The 13,469-nt window shown below is 41.8% G+C and overlaps 1 protein-coding gene and 1 long non-coding RNA gene across 2 annotated transcripts in view; one reads left to right on the top strand and one right to left on the bottom strand.

Moving 5' to 3' along the window:
- LOC149316692 (N-terminal Xaa-Pro-Lys N-methyltransferase 2-like) overlaps positions 1 to 11,577 on the top strand; it is a 52,498-nt gene extending 40,921 nt beyond the window's left edge. Inside the window, exons 3-4 of the mRNA XM_089516055.1 lie at positions 840 to 1,089; positions 10,762 to 11,577. Of these exons, the coding sequence (XP_089372181.1) occupies positions 840 to 1,089; positions 10,762 to 11,051 (540 nt within the window). The 3' untranslated portion in view covers positions 11,052 to 11,577. The remainder of the gene's footprint in view (positions 1 to 839; positions 1,090 to 10,761) is intronic.
- On the bottom strand, positions 9,769 to 12,206 carry LOC149316691 (uncharacterized). Its single transcript, XR_016280517.1, has 3 exons — positions 11,892 to 12,206; positions 10,720 to 10,949; positions 9,769 to 10,549 (listed from the first exon to the last, which is right to left on the bottom strand). It is a non-coding gene; the product is annotated as an uncharacterized LOC149316691 (long non-coding RNA).
- Positions 12,207 to 13,469: the final 1,263 nt, after the last annotated feature.

Below are 13,469 nucleotides of genomic sequence, written 5' to 3'. Positions count from 1 at the left end.
ACATGTTGGCAGTCTCTTCTCAATCAGCTACAACTTGGATATCCATCTCCCCATTACTAGAACAACAGAGCTCAAATCCATTCTCTGCAGACTAGTTGCATCTTCTGCTCATTCCCACCATTAGTTTGGCCTGGCAGATCAATCCAGTGTACTGCTGTGGTGCTAGTCCCTGTGAAGGTGCTAGGCAGATTTGACTTCAAGGCAGCCAATCACAGTTCAGAGTCACTGCAAGAGTAAGAGTGAGAGTCACAGGGGATCAGAAAATAGAAAAAGCAGGGAGTGTGTGTCTGAGGAGATTCAGGCAAGGAGACAGAAACTGGAAGTTGAGAGCTAGACAAGTCAGTTGGAATGTTCAGTGGGGAATGAATATATACAGGTTGTCTGAAGTGATTGAATTGCGACGTGTGGCATAACCTAAGCTGCATGTTGTTATATGTTTAGAACTAAGGCTGGAACTTGTTAAAGCAGGGAGTATTTTACTTTTCTATTTCCATTCAGCACAATCACTCTGAGTGGAATGAGTATTTATGGTATGGGGAAGATACACCCACATGTCCACTTGGCACCAGTGCTAGGCACCCCCCCCCCCCCCCCCATATGAGGATGGGTTGGAAGTATTTCTTGGCAATGCAGCTGAAGTTGGCGGAACAGGATTTACTCAGTTCTGTCCATTGAACTCTAACATTGAACTCTAAATGCTGACCTATCTTACAAGAAAGATACTTGCATTGAATACCAAAATAATGTATGTGAGAACCTTGAACAGTTAAAAGATGACAAAAGTTGAAAGATGTTTCATGATGTTATTATTTATTATCTATTACTGCTGCTCTCTACAGGGGCCTGGCAAAGCTGGCACTGACTTTGCCCTTGACTGTGGCTCAGGCATTGGTAGGGTCAGCAAGCATGTCCTGCTTCCCCTGTTCAAGCATGTGGAGCTGGTGGACATGATGGAGAATTTTCTGACTGAAGCTCAGAACTACTTACAAAGTCAAAGAGACAACGTTGACACGTACTATTGCTGCAGCCTCCAGGAATTCACTCCAGCACCCCAAAAATATGATGTCATCTGGATTCAATGGGTTTCAGGTCAGTCCTAAAGCCATGTAAAGTTGATTGTGCAAGAGAAATGATGGGCAGAGCACATAATCAGCCAGGTTGACAAGTGATCTAGACTATACAGTGGCTAAGATATTTATAGATCCAGATGATAGATTGGGACAGTTATTTCTTGTGTTACAACTCTCAGAATGGCCAGAAAATAAATTTCCAAGCTCTGCCAGAATGTGAGCAGTTTATCCAGTACATCAACTGTATAGACAAAGCAAGGAGGAGACATCCATCTCTCTTTGCACTTTGCACAGATCATTGTCACAGGTTATGTTATAGACAGTAGGTACAGAACCTGGCCCTGCTGTATGGGAAAAACACCTAGAAAAAGGAATCTAGAATATCCTGTTTAACACATTTGAATGAGTAGTAGTACATCTAAGTACCAGAGCCCTGAGGCACAGTGGTTAAATGCCAGTACTGCAGCCAGTATTGCATCCACAAAGTTGTGGGTTCAATCCCAGGGCTCCAGGGTTGACTCAGCCTTGCATTCTTCCATAGGTCACTAAAATGAATACCCAGCTTGTTGGGGGCAATTAACTTACACATTGGAAATCGCTTAGAGACTACTTAGTTCAGTATGAAGTAGTATAGAAATGTAAATGCTATTGCTAAATATTATGTAATGTAATGTCTATATCAGGATATTGAATCTGGATTACAGTGCTGTAGAAAGGCAAGTATATTCATATATTTTATGACAAACTTGTGCTGTGTGGCAGAGAGGTATATGTGATCCTGATTCCTGGTGTCTGGATCCAAACTGCAACAGCAAGAACTCAAAAGCATCTGAGTTGTACATCAAAAGGATAATGTGTGAAGCAGTTCACATCAAATAATTAATAACAGTAGTAGTACTGGGGGAACCAGAGTGGTATAGTGGTTTCAGTAGTGGACTATGACACTGGAGAATGGGGTTTGAATCCCCACTCAGCCATGAAATCTACTGGGTGATCCTGGACAAGTCACACCCTCTCAGCCTCAGAGAATAGCAATGGCAAACCCCTTCTGAAGAAACTTGCCAAGAAAACGCCATGAAAAGGCCACCTTAGGATCACTATAAACCAGAAACAACTTGAAGGCACACAACAGCAGCAGTAACAGTAAAGTGTTGAGGATGGTATAGTTAATTTTACACAGATTTTCCTACATGATTACTGAGCTCTGCTTTCTCACCCACAGGGGGAGTGTTGGTGACGAGAAAGCAGATGAGAAGGTCAATTTGATCACAAAAACATTCTGTATGACTGAGTGTCCATACATAACAATAAATAAAGGCCCCAAAGTTTAAAGTCTTGCTTTAAACATTTCAATAAAGTTTCCAAGCAGAGGTTTAGCATAATCAATCAGCAAAGATTTATCGACTAACAGAAAACCATGCCCTGTGAGGAGAGACTTAGGGAGCAGAGTATGTTTAGCTTGGAGAAATGCCTGGTGGTATCATAGCCCTGTTTAAATATTTGAAGGGGTGTCAGGTTGAGGATGGTGCAAGCATGTTTTCTACTGCTCCAGAGACTAGGACCCAGAGCAATGGATTCAAACTACAGGAAAAGAGATTCCACTTCAACATTAGGAAGAACTTCCTGACAATTAAAGATGTTCAAGTGTGAAATACACTCCTTTGGAGGTTTTGAAACAGAGGCTGGGGGGTTTGGGGGTGCTTTGATTGTGAGCTCCTGCATGGCAGGGGGTTGGACCCTTTTGGTCTCTTCCAACTCTATGATTCTAGGTTAAATATTTAGTGGGTACCTGGTTCCATAGCCATTTCAACATTTTATTTATTTACGGTATTTATACCCTGCCCTTCAGCCCTAAAGGCTCTCAGAGTGGCTTACAATTATTATTATTATTTTATTTAATTGGATGATTCTCTGCCCACAGGCTTACAATCTAAAAAGACAGGACACAAAAGGAGAAGGGAATGGGGGTGGGGAAGAGGATCAGGTCCGGCAGGTCTTCTCTCCCTCTGAGGCCTGAACCAAGGCAGATGGACTGGAGGGGGGCTCTTTTAATGAACTCTTTACTTAATTCACTACACTATCAGCTTCCATTAGATGAAAGACACTGGATTCTATCTGATTCTATTTAATTTTAGCCATCTCTATCTCTAGCTCAATCTAGGGTTGCCATAACCTGGCTGCACCCGTGTATTTCCCGATTTTGGGGGCCCCGGGCCCCTCCCGGCACAGGTGCAGCCCAAAAACTGGGACCCCCCCCCCCCCCGGTTGCAGCCGAGTTGCTGCAGCCTGCAGGGCCTCGCTGCCCTCCTCCTCCTCCTCGGGGAGGCGGGGAGGAAGAGGAGGACAGTGAGACCTGCCTGGGGCGGAGGAAGCGCTTCCCCGCGCGCCCGCACCACCCTCCTCCTCCGCCCCCTCGCCCCCAGGCTTCGTGCCCGCCTGCAAGATGGACAGAGCCAGCGCCTCTTGTGCACGGGCACACGGGGAGGAGGAGAAGAGGGGGCGGAGGAGGCGGGGAGGGTGGCGCGCCCGTGCGCAAGAGGCGCTGGCTCCGTCCGCCTTTGCCTCCCCGCGCGGCCGCGCCACTCACCTCCTCCTCCTCTGCCCCCTCTTCCCCAGGCCGCGCGGCCGCATGGAGGAGGCGAAGCTGGAGGTGGTTCGCCTCCTGCGCGCAGTCGCGCGCCACCCTCCTCCTCCGCCCCGTCCACCCCAGCCCCCAGGAGAATGGAGGAGGGGGAGAAGGAGAAGGAGGAGGTGGAAGAGGAGGGGGAGGAAAAGGAGGAGGGGAAGGAGGTGGTGAGTGAGTGGCCAGAGAGGCCTCAAGGTGGGTTTTTGGGGGGAGGGGTGCTTTTAATGCTAACAAGTCTCCCTTACTTTGACAGTGATAGTGTGGTGGTGATGATGATGATGAAGATATGAGTGGGTCAGCTTGAGAGGCATGCACGCACTGTTTCAGAAGCCAAGAGAGTGTGACTTTCCAAAGTGCCTTTTCTGTGTGTTTTTGGTTCTGAGGCATGGTCAATGTAAATTGCTGTGATTTTTACAAACTCATGCGCAGTGAAGAAAAACCAAAGTCCCTTGACACACACTTCTGAGAAGTACACTTGGTGCAATAACGGTGAAACCACCTTGACATGTTCAATATGCATAGCCATGTTAAACCATGCTAAGTGTTAAACCCAAGGGGTTTGGTTATGGAATAAGCCTCTGACGCAAGAGTCCATGTTCAGTAAAGCCATGTGAAATGCCCAAATGTGCTGTCGTGTGTGTTTTGGAATGGAGGTCGGGGGTGTTTTGCCAGAAAGGGAAGTCCATTTCTGCCATCTGCCTAGAAATAATGCCCAAATGTCCTCCATTTTGATCATGCCTAAGAAACATGCATTTATATTAACATTTTTTTAAAAAAAAAATCAATTTTTTCGTGTGTCCTCCATTTTTAAAAAAATGTGTTCTACATTAGAAAAATTTGTCCTACATTTGTCCCGGTTTGGAGGTCCTGACTTATGGCAACCCTAGCTCAATCTGAAGTTAAAAGGACAAGTCTCTTTATATTCTTTCTCTCCCTCAGAATTTCAAGAGCTATAATTGTCTGGTTGCACTCTGGCTATGGACACTATTGTTTTGATTCCAAGAAGAGAGAGGAAAATAGCAGATGTGAAGAACAGGCTCCATAGATAGCACCGCCAAGAATGACTGGATTCTTGGATCATGATCTGTGGTTTCAGAAAGGGGAACTTCTGCCAAGGGATGGGTTACACCTTACACCAGTTCTAGAACAGATGACCTTACAGCAGTTCTAGAACAGATGACCACACACTCAGAAAGGAGAGAAAAGAAGAGGTGACATCAGCTATGCTGATAGTTGCTGGAAATCAAACTCAGCCAAAACTGGCCTCAAAGACAATTTCATTGTCCAAAAGGTGAAAGAGGCAACAAGAGAATCAGCTATTTTAGATCTGACCCTAACCAACAGGGATGACCTGGGCAATGGGGTGCAAGTGGTGGGATCTTTAGGTGGGAATGATCATGTTCTCCTGGACTTTGTTACACAGTGAAAAGAAGAAGCCAGGCATAGTCAGACACATAGATTTTAGGAGAGCTGATTTCATGGGGATGATCCAGTAGTCAGGAATACTAAAAGAGAAGGGAGTTCAGGATGGATAGGAGTTTCTCAAAAGGGAGATACTGAAGGCACAATTTCAAACTATTACAGCAAGGAGGAAAAATGGGTGGTGTCTCAAGAAACCAGGATGGATGACCAAAGAACTTTCAACTGAGCTAAGTTTTAAACAGGAGATGTTTAAAAAATGGAAGGGGGGAGGGGAATCATCAAAGAGGAATTCAAACAAATTGCTAGCATGGGTAAGAGTAAAGTCAAATAAGCTAAAGAACAGAATGATCTCAGGCTTCCTAGAGAGGTTAAGAACAATAAAAAGGGCTTTTTTGAGTGTGTCCCTAGAAAAAGGAAGAAGAAGGAAATGGTAGGGCCACTGCATGGAGAAGATGGAGAAATGCTAACAGGGGCCAGAGAAAAGGCAGAATTACCCAACACCTTTTACTTCAGTCTTCTCAAAAAAGGCAAAGGGTGCTCAACCTGAGGATAATGGAGCAGAGAACTGAATAAATTCAACACAGAACAAGAGATAATACAGGAATACCTTTTTTAAAAAAACCATTAAAACATATAACATACAAACATAAAATACAAAAATATATACATAATACAAACAACAATCCACATAACTTCCTACACTGCTCAGCTAATTCACAAAAAGTATCTATTCACTAATCACTAACACTTACTAAATTTAAACTTAATAACCTCAGTATCTTAACCTTATTTCAAATGTACCCGACTGTCATTCCTTATCTGGTTTACCATATTTATCCTATTCTACCCCAATTACTACATATATTCCATCTATTAATGTGGGATATTAAGAGCACAAAACAAGACGAATAAAATGTTAAGTACATCATTTTTTCCCTTCATCTATCTTTATATTGTATATTTTTATTTGTTTTCTTAAACCTACCCAACTGTCCTTTATATTTAACCATTTAATATCCTATTGTTACTCCAACATCGCTATATATCTAATTTCTTTTCCTTCCATTTGAATATACAACGTCCATGCCTCCCATTCCTTGCGAAACTTTACTAATGTCTTATTTTTTAAGAGAAAAGATAATTTGTCCATTGCGTACATATCATAGAGTTTTAATTTCCATTCATCTAAGGACGGAGTTTCTTCTGACTTCCAATATCTTGCGTACAGAGTCCTGGCAGCTGTTATTGCCAAAAATATCAACTTCTCATTCTGTCTTTCCAGTTCCTATCCTTCTACTATATTCAAAAGATACATCTTAGGGTCCATATGAATGTTAAATTTAAATATTTTTTTCATTTCCCCATGAATCATTTTCCAAAATTTCTTCGGCTTTTCACATGACCACCATATATGCATATACGTTCCTAATTCTATATTACATTTCCTGCAGAGTCCCTTAATACCTTTGTACATTTTTGATAGCTTATAGGGTGTCAGATACCATCTATACATTGACTTATAGCAATTTTCCTTAATTTCTACATTGTTTGTGTATTTAATCCTCCTTCGCCATGTCTTTTCCCACTGTTTCAGTATAATATTTTGATTCAAATCCTTTGCCCAACTAATCATAAAACCTTTATCTACCCCCTCTTTCATTTCCCATTTTAAAATCAAACTATAAAATTTGAATATCCTTTTTGTTTTTGTTTCTTCCTTAACTATTTTCTCTAGTTCTGGGATGCTTCTTGCTATACTGATTAATCTTTGATTCATTTTAAATCTTTCAACCAATTGTCTATGTGCAAACCAATTACAAGAAAAGCCCCCACCCCCGCAACTATTAACCTTGTTAATGTAAATGAATATAAGTCTCCAGGACCAGATGAACTACATCCAAGAGTATTAAAAGAACCGGCAAATGTAATATTGGAGCCACTGGCAATAATCTTTGAAAACTCCTGGAGAAGAGAAGATGTCCCAGCAGACTGGAGGGGGCAAATGTTGTCCCCATCTTCAAAAAGGAAAAAAGAGGACCCCCAAAATTATCACCCAGTTAGTCTGACATCAATACCAGGAAAGATTCTAGAGCCGATCATTAAAAAGACAGTCCGTGAACATTTAGAAGGGAATGCCATAATAACAAAACGTCAAGATGAGTTTCTCATAAGTCATGCCAGACAGGTCCCGAATTATATTCTTGCAAATAAGATAGTAAAATGTGTGTCTGGGAAAGCAACCAAATAGCTGGTAAGACCAGCTCAGTTCCCAAACAGTACAAAGCAAGTCCAGAAGCACAAGAGGTATTACCAAGAAGTCCAGAAGTTCAAGGTGCAGGGTATCAGATAGGCAGGTCCATAAGGCAGTCCAGGGTCAAGAGTTCCAAAGAGTCAAGATGGGTCAGTAATCCAAGAAGCAAAGTTTCAGTCCAAAGAGCAACGGGAGACAGAGTACTCTCCCCAAGAAAGTCAAATAATCACTGGCAACTAGACAAACATTCTGCAGCTGCTTATATGGGCAGGCTGCAGGCATTCAGGTGCGTCTGATTGCCAGCGCGTTTCTGATAAAGCCTCCATGATCTTTGAAGGCATTCCCTTTCGGCTCTACGCTGACTGAAGGTAGGCACACTTCCTTGATCCTCCTCCATGCCCAAAGACTCTGCTACAGGCAGACTTGGATGCTAAACCTCCAGCTAAACCTCTGCTGGAGCAGAGCTAGGGCCAGACTCAAGCTCCACAGCTGCAGGATCAGGTCCCAGAGGCTCTGGCTCATCCTCTGATTCCTCCTCCAGGCTGGGCATGACAATGTGGGCAAGGCAATGCAACTGTTAGATAGATTAGTAATTGGTTGACTGGCTAAACTGAAAGGGTGCTCAGCAATGGCTCCTCTTCATCTTGGAGAAAAGTGATTAGTGGGGTGCCACAGGGTTCTGTTCTGGGCCCAGTGCTATTCAACATCTTTATCAATGACTTGGAATAGAGCGCATGCTTATCAAATTTGCAGATGACACCAAAGTAGGAGGAGTAGCTAATACCCCATAGGAGATTATCAAAATTCAAAATTACCTTAATAGATTAGAAAGCTGGGCCAAAACTAATAAAATTAATGTCAACAGGGGAAAATGTAAGGTACTGCACTTGGCTTAATGGGACTACATGTGAAAGGGATCTAGGAATCCTAGTAGACACGTTGAACATGAGTCAACAGTGCGATGCGGCAGCTAAAAAGGCCAATGCAATTCTAGGCTGCATTAATAGAAGCATAGTGTCTGGATCAAGGGAAGTAATAGTGCCAGTTTATTTGGCTGATAGGGGAGGGTATATTTTAATGTATTTAGTTAAGGTTAGGGGATGAATTTTTAATTGTGTAGGTGTTATATAATTGTTTATGCATTTTTGTAAACCACCTTGATCTGTTAGAAAGGCAGTATATAAATAATATTTATTATTATTATTCTGCTTTGGTCAGGCCTCAGCTGGAATACTGTGTCCAGTTCTGGGCACCACAATTCAAATAGGATGTTGACAAGCTGGAGTGTGTCTAGAGGAGGGCGACTAAAATAATGAAGGGTCTGGAAACCATGCCTTATGAGGAGAGACTTAGGGAGCTGGCTATGTTTAGCTTGGAGAAGAGATAGTTAAGAGGTGATATGATAACCCTGTTTAAGTATTTGGAGGGTTGTCATATTGAGGATGGTGCAAGCTTGTTTTCTGCTTCTCCAGAGAATAGGACCTGGAACAATGGATGTGAACTACAGGAAAAGAGATTCCACATCAACATTAGGAGGAACTTCCTGACAGTAAGAGCTGTTCGACAGTGGAACACACTCCCTTGGAAAGTGGTGGAGTCTCCTTTGAAGGTCTTTAAACAGAGGCTGGATAGCCACCTGTTGGAGATGCTTTGATTGTGAATTGCTATATGGCAGTGGATTGGACTGGATGGCCCTTGTGGTCTCTTCCAACTCTATGCTTCTATGAATTCTTCTTCAAAATGGATCACCCTGATAGAATGCAAAAACCACCTGGGTTTAGAAAAGCCCTCAGGCAGGATTGCTGTAAGCTCCTGCTTGCTGATATTTCTTTTGAGTTTCACACAGGTTCCAAATTACATCCACCCCTCATGCTCCTTCTTTATAGGCTCTGGAACGACCTGCCGGACGAGATCTGTCAATTAACATCTTTGGACAGCTTCAAAAAGGCTGTCAAGATGGATCTCTTCAGGCAGGCCTTCCCAGACTAAAATATCCCGGCCTCAGGATCTCCCCCCTCCTCAGTAATGTCTCCAAAGCCCCCTTTTCTTTTCTTTAGAACTGAAGTTGCAGTGGTTTATCAGTTGGTATTATTTTGTTTAACTTATAGTTGTTGTAACTAGTTATTGTGGTTTTAATTTAGATATGCAGTTTAATAACTTTTTAAGGGGAGAGGGAATATATTGTTTTTATGCTGTATGTTATTTTAATGTTGTAAACCGCCCGGACTGGTTCGCCACAGGGCGGTGTATAAATAAAATTTATTATTATTATTATTATTATAGATTGCCACAGGTTGCTAAAACAATTGTTGTACAGAAGAGTGATTCCATTGTAACAGAAATTTCGGGAAACATAAAATTCTAGGCTTGGCAGAGCAAAGAATTAACAGAGGACCTAGTAATTTGAAAATCCATAAGTTTATTTCCAGTTGTCAACAAAGGAAACATGAACTCAGTGGAATTCAAGTTCCAATAGCTGAGGCCCAGAACAAAACAAGATGGCCCAATTTTATAGTCAATTACACAAAGAAACTTCTCCATCACATCTCATTGGCTAACTACAATTTAAACATACAGAATTCTTACAATCAGGACAGAAATATGTGCATATATTAAAGACTTCATTTTTTCTCTTTACCCCTCCTTCAGGAATTCAGTAGCTTTCAGTAACCTTCCACAGTTGTATTTTCTTATCTAAGTTGTATATGTTATGTCTGTTCTGCTGGTGCCAGGTCACGATGCACTCACCGTGCCTTTTCTCTAATTTTCAAGCCTCATTTTAAAACTATTTCTCTGGCTAACAAAGGCGATTCCATCTTTCTACAGCTTTCTATTATAACAGGAAAATTCTCCCACTTCACCATGGATAATTTTTTAAAAAAAATCAAGCTCATCCGAACAAGAAAAAAATTCTCTGCACATTAATTTCCCCCCTAAATTCTTCTTTTTCATCTTAAACAAAGCTCAAAATGTTTTCCAAACCAAATCTATGGAGCCAAATAGAACTCAATTATGTTTAGAGTTGAAGTACCTGTGCAGTTCTGTCGCTGTTAAATAAAGTTTATTTCTTCCTTTTGATGAGTTGCAGAGAAGTAGGCAAGGAGGCAAGTAAGCAAACCTATCTGAGTAGGTGTTTGCCTGTGTTCATGTTCATTTCTTTTCAGCTTTTGTTTCAGAAATCTAAAATGTAAAACAAATAATGATGCACCATAAATGCACTTTTCCCTTTCTGTGCCCAACCCCATATTTTTCTCTAGCTACCACTATCCACTGTTTTTTCTCTTGTAGTAACTTTTAACAAAGTTGGCTGCAAGGCTAGATAATTCTGTTCTGTTTCAAGGATCACTTACTCCAAGTGATGATACCATCTTGATCTATTTTATGTCCTGCAGGAAACCTGACGGATAAAGACTTGCTAGGTTTTTTTAACCGCTGCCAGAATGGCTTGAAGGAAAATGGCATTATCATCCTGAAGGATAATGTGGCCCGGGAGGGCTGTGTCCTGGATCCATTGGATAGCAGTGTAATTCGAGATCTGAACATCCTCAGCAGCCTCATTGTAAAGAGTGGACTCACCATCCTGCGACAAGAAAAACAAGAGGGCTTCCCTGAGCAGTGTGTACCTATTTGGATGATAGCCATGCAGAAGAATCCTGGCCAAACCAGAAATGGGATGTTGTAGTAAGCCTTACTATGAAGAGTAAAGGGTGATGAAATGGGACTGGAACACAGCAAAGAGGAAATCAAAATGGCACACATTCTAACTTTGTATCTGGAGTCCTTTCACATCACACATTTATAAACACTATGATTTCATATTAACTGTATGGCAGCATCCTGTGGAATCCTGGGATTTGTAGTTTGAGTAGATGCTAGAATTCTCTGCTGAGTAGTCTAAATACTTCTCCCAAATCTGCAAATTCCTGGATTCCATAGGATATTGTCTTGGTATTAGAATGAAATCGCAGTTACTATACTTTTGTTGTGTGTAAGACCCCTACTCTACTTCCTAAGCTATGAGACTGAGAGCCCACTCAAAACGATTCCCAGCGGCAAATTCCTTTTTATTCTAAGCCAGCCAGCAGCCTTGTCATCACTTCTATATATTTCTGCAGAAATACATACTATGAGAAATTAAGATGAATTATCTTGAATAAATTTGGAGACGGAATGTTTCTCAACCTGCCTCCCTACAGTACCTCTCACATTTCTTTAAAATTCCTCTGTGAAAGACCAATTTTTTTCCTGTGAGGTGTGCACTAGTGAATGGATCCTGCCTTCTTTTGCAATATATTATCTTCAAATAGTATGGCATCACCCAGCACTGAGTTTCATATTATTCAGGTGGGCCCTGTTCTTGCAGGGAGGCTTCTTAGGGAATGGGGGGGAAGCATAATGGGAGGATGTAAGTAAGAGTCCTTTCTGTGAAAATTTTAAAGGTGAAAGCCACAGTTCTAATACAATTGCTAGTTTCAACTAGAGTTGGATTCACTGAATTAATAGGACTTACAAAAGGACTTACCATGTAGCAATTGATTTAACTCCTGTTGAAATGGATATGAGTATTTGGACCATAATCTTTTTATTTCATGAGCAGGAATTCAGTCAACTCACTATCAACCTGAGCCTGAACCAGTTAATGCTAAAGGTCACTTTTGGGGCAGTTTTGAATGATGCAGCCATGTAATAAGCACATAACATTTACTGAAAGCCAACTGATCCTTTGGCCCATTTACATGCTTCTTGCTTCTTCCAAAGTCTATCAAAAAAGAGCATTGACTGTTCCACTTCATTTGATGGGACTCACACCTTAAGGATCAGGCTGTCCTAAAATGACAGAAGCTATTTGCATTGCCAGGTCTTGGGATGCTGGCTGAAATCTCAGGGAACTGTGCTTTTATTGGTCTCCACAGAGACAATCAATTGTCAGGGCTACTGGTACTAGTGGAAGGGGAAATGATTTTGACTTTGTGGTGGCTACTGGACACACTGTTAACAGACCCAGACAGAAAGCGATAGAACCTGTGGAAAACAGTAAATTCATGCTGAACAAAATTTAAGGGGATGTTGACTATTGAGGATGGGATGGCACTTAGTTGCAGTGGTTACACTTTTTTAAGAAAAGAAGAAAAAGGGACTTGCCCCCCAAATGAAAGCCTAATGGCCTTTAGATCCACCAGGCACAGTATAGTTGCCCCCATATCTAACAAAATATTATGAAACATCCAGTACATTGCCTTGGGGAGTTTCCTGCAGCACACATCCATGAATTAGAATTATTAAAAGTCTACTTATGCTCATTCTACAAAAGGGATGGAGAAACTCCTGTATTTTCAGTCTGCTGTCTGATACAAAGAACTCAAGATATCGCTGTGTTAGTCTGTAGAATCGGTACATAGAGAGGTCTTGTAGCATCTTTGAGACAAACTGAAAGAGCGAAATTGGCAGGATGAGCTTTCATAGACTTCAGAGTTCTCAAAGGTGCTACAAGATCTCTCTACGTATGAAGAACCTTCACTGATATTTATGTACGGAGACATTGGCTTTTCCTGGCAAACAGGCTTGTGAGATACTCAGCAGAATATGTATACAGCTTTAGGGAAATCAGGAGGCTGGGTGTGCCAGCCAAGGGAAACCCTGCTTTGGTCCCAAAAATGCTTCTACAGAAGCAGGAAAAGATATAATAGATTTGAAGGAAATGACGGAGCTGGTGCCTTTTTTTCCTTCCTTCATAAATTACCACCAAATAAATCTTTGGATCCCAATGGCAATGGGTTGTTGTGAGTGGTGATAGTGGTCTGAGTTCCTGATTCACCAAGTATATTAAGTGCTTTAGTACAACTTCCCACCACCTCTTGAAAAGCCCTTTTCACCTGCACATAAGCTTGTGCATGGGATTCCTCCTGGACAGAAAGAAAGGTAAGCTGGAAACATTCAGGTAAATGGAAATGCATGACCTGTTGGGATTCCTCCTGAGCAACAAGAAAAGCTAGTCACTTATAACAATGTAAACTGGGGGTTCTTAGTCATGCTCAAAATGGAGGGCCTTTTGGAGTTCTGCCTGGAAAGAAAGTTAAAGTGTAGGACGTGCCCTGGAAAA

This window comes from Sceloporus occidentalis, unplaced genomic scaffold (genome assembly GCF_023333645.1).
Source record: "Sceloporus occidentalis isolate IW3139 unplaced genomic scaffold, rSceOcc1.0.p SCAF_3, whole genome shotgun sequence".
NCBI classification, from domain to species: Eukaryota; Metazoa; Chordata; class Lepidosauria; order Squamata; family Phrynosomatidae; genus Sceloporus; species Sceloporus occidentalis.
Note: the sequence above shows the minus strand (reverse complement) of the source record. Positions and strands in the feature narration are given on the sequence as shown.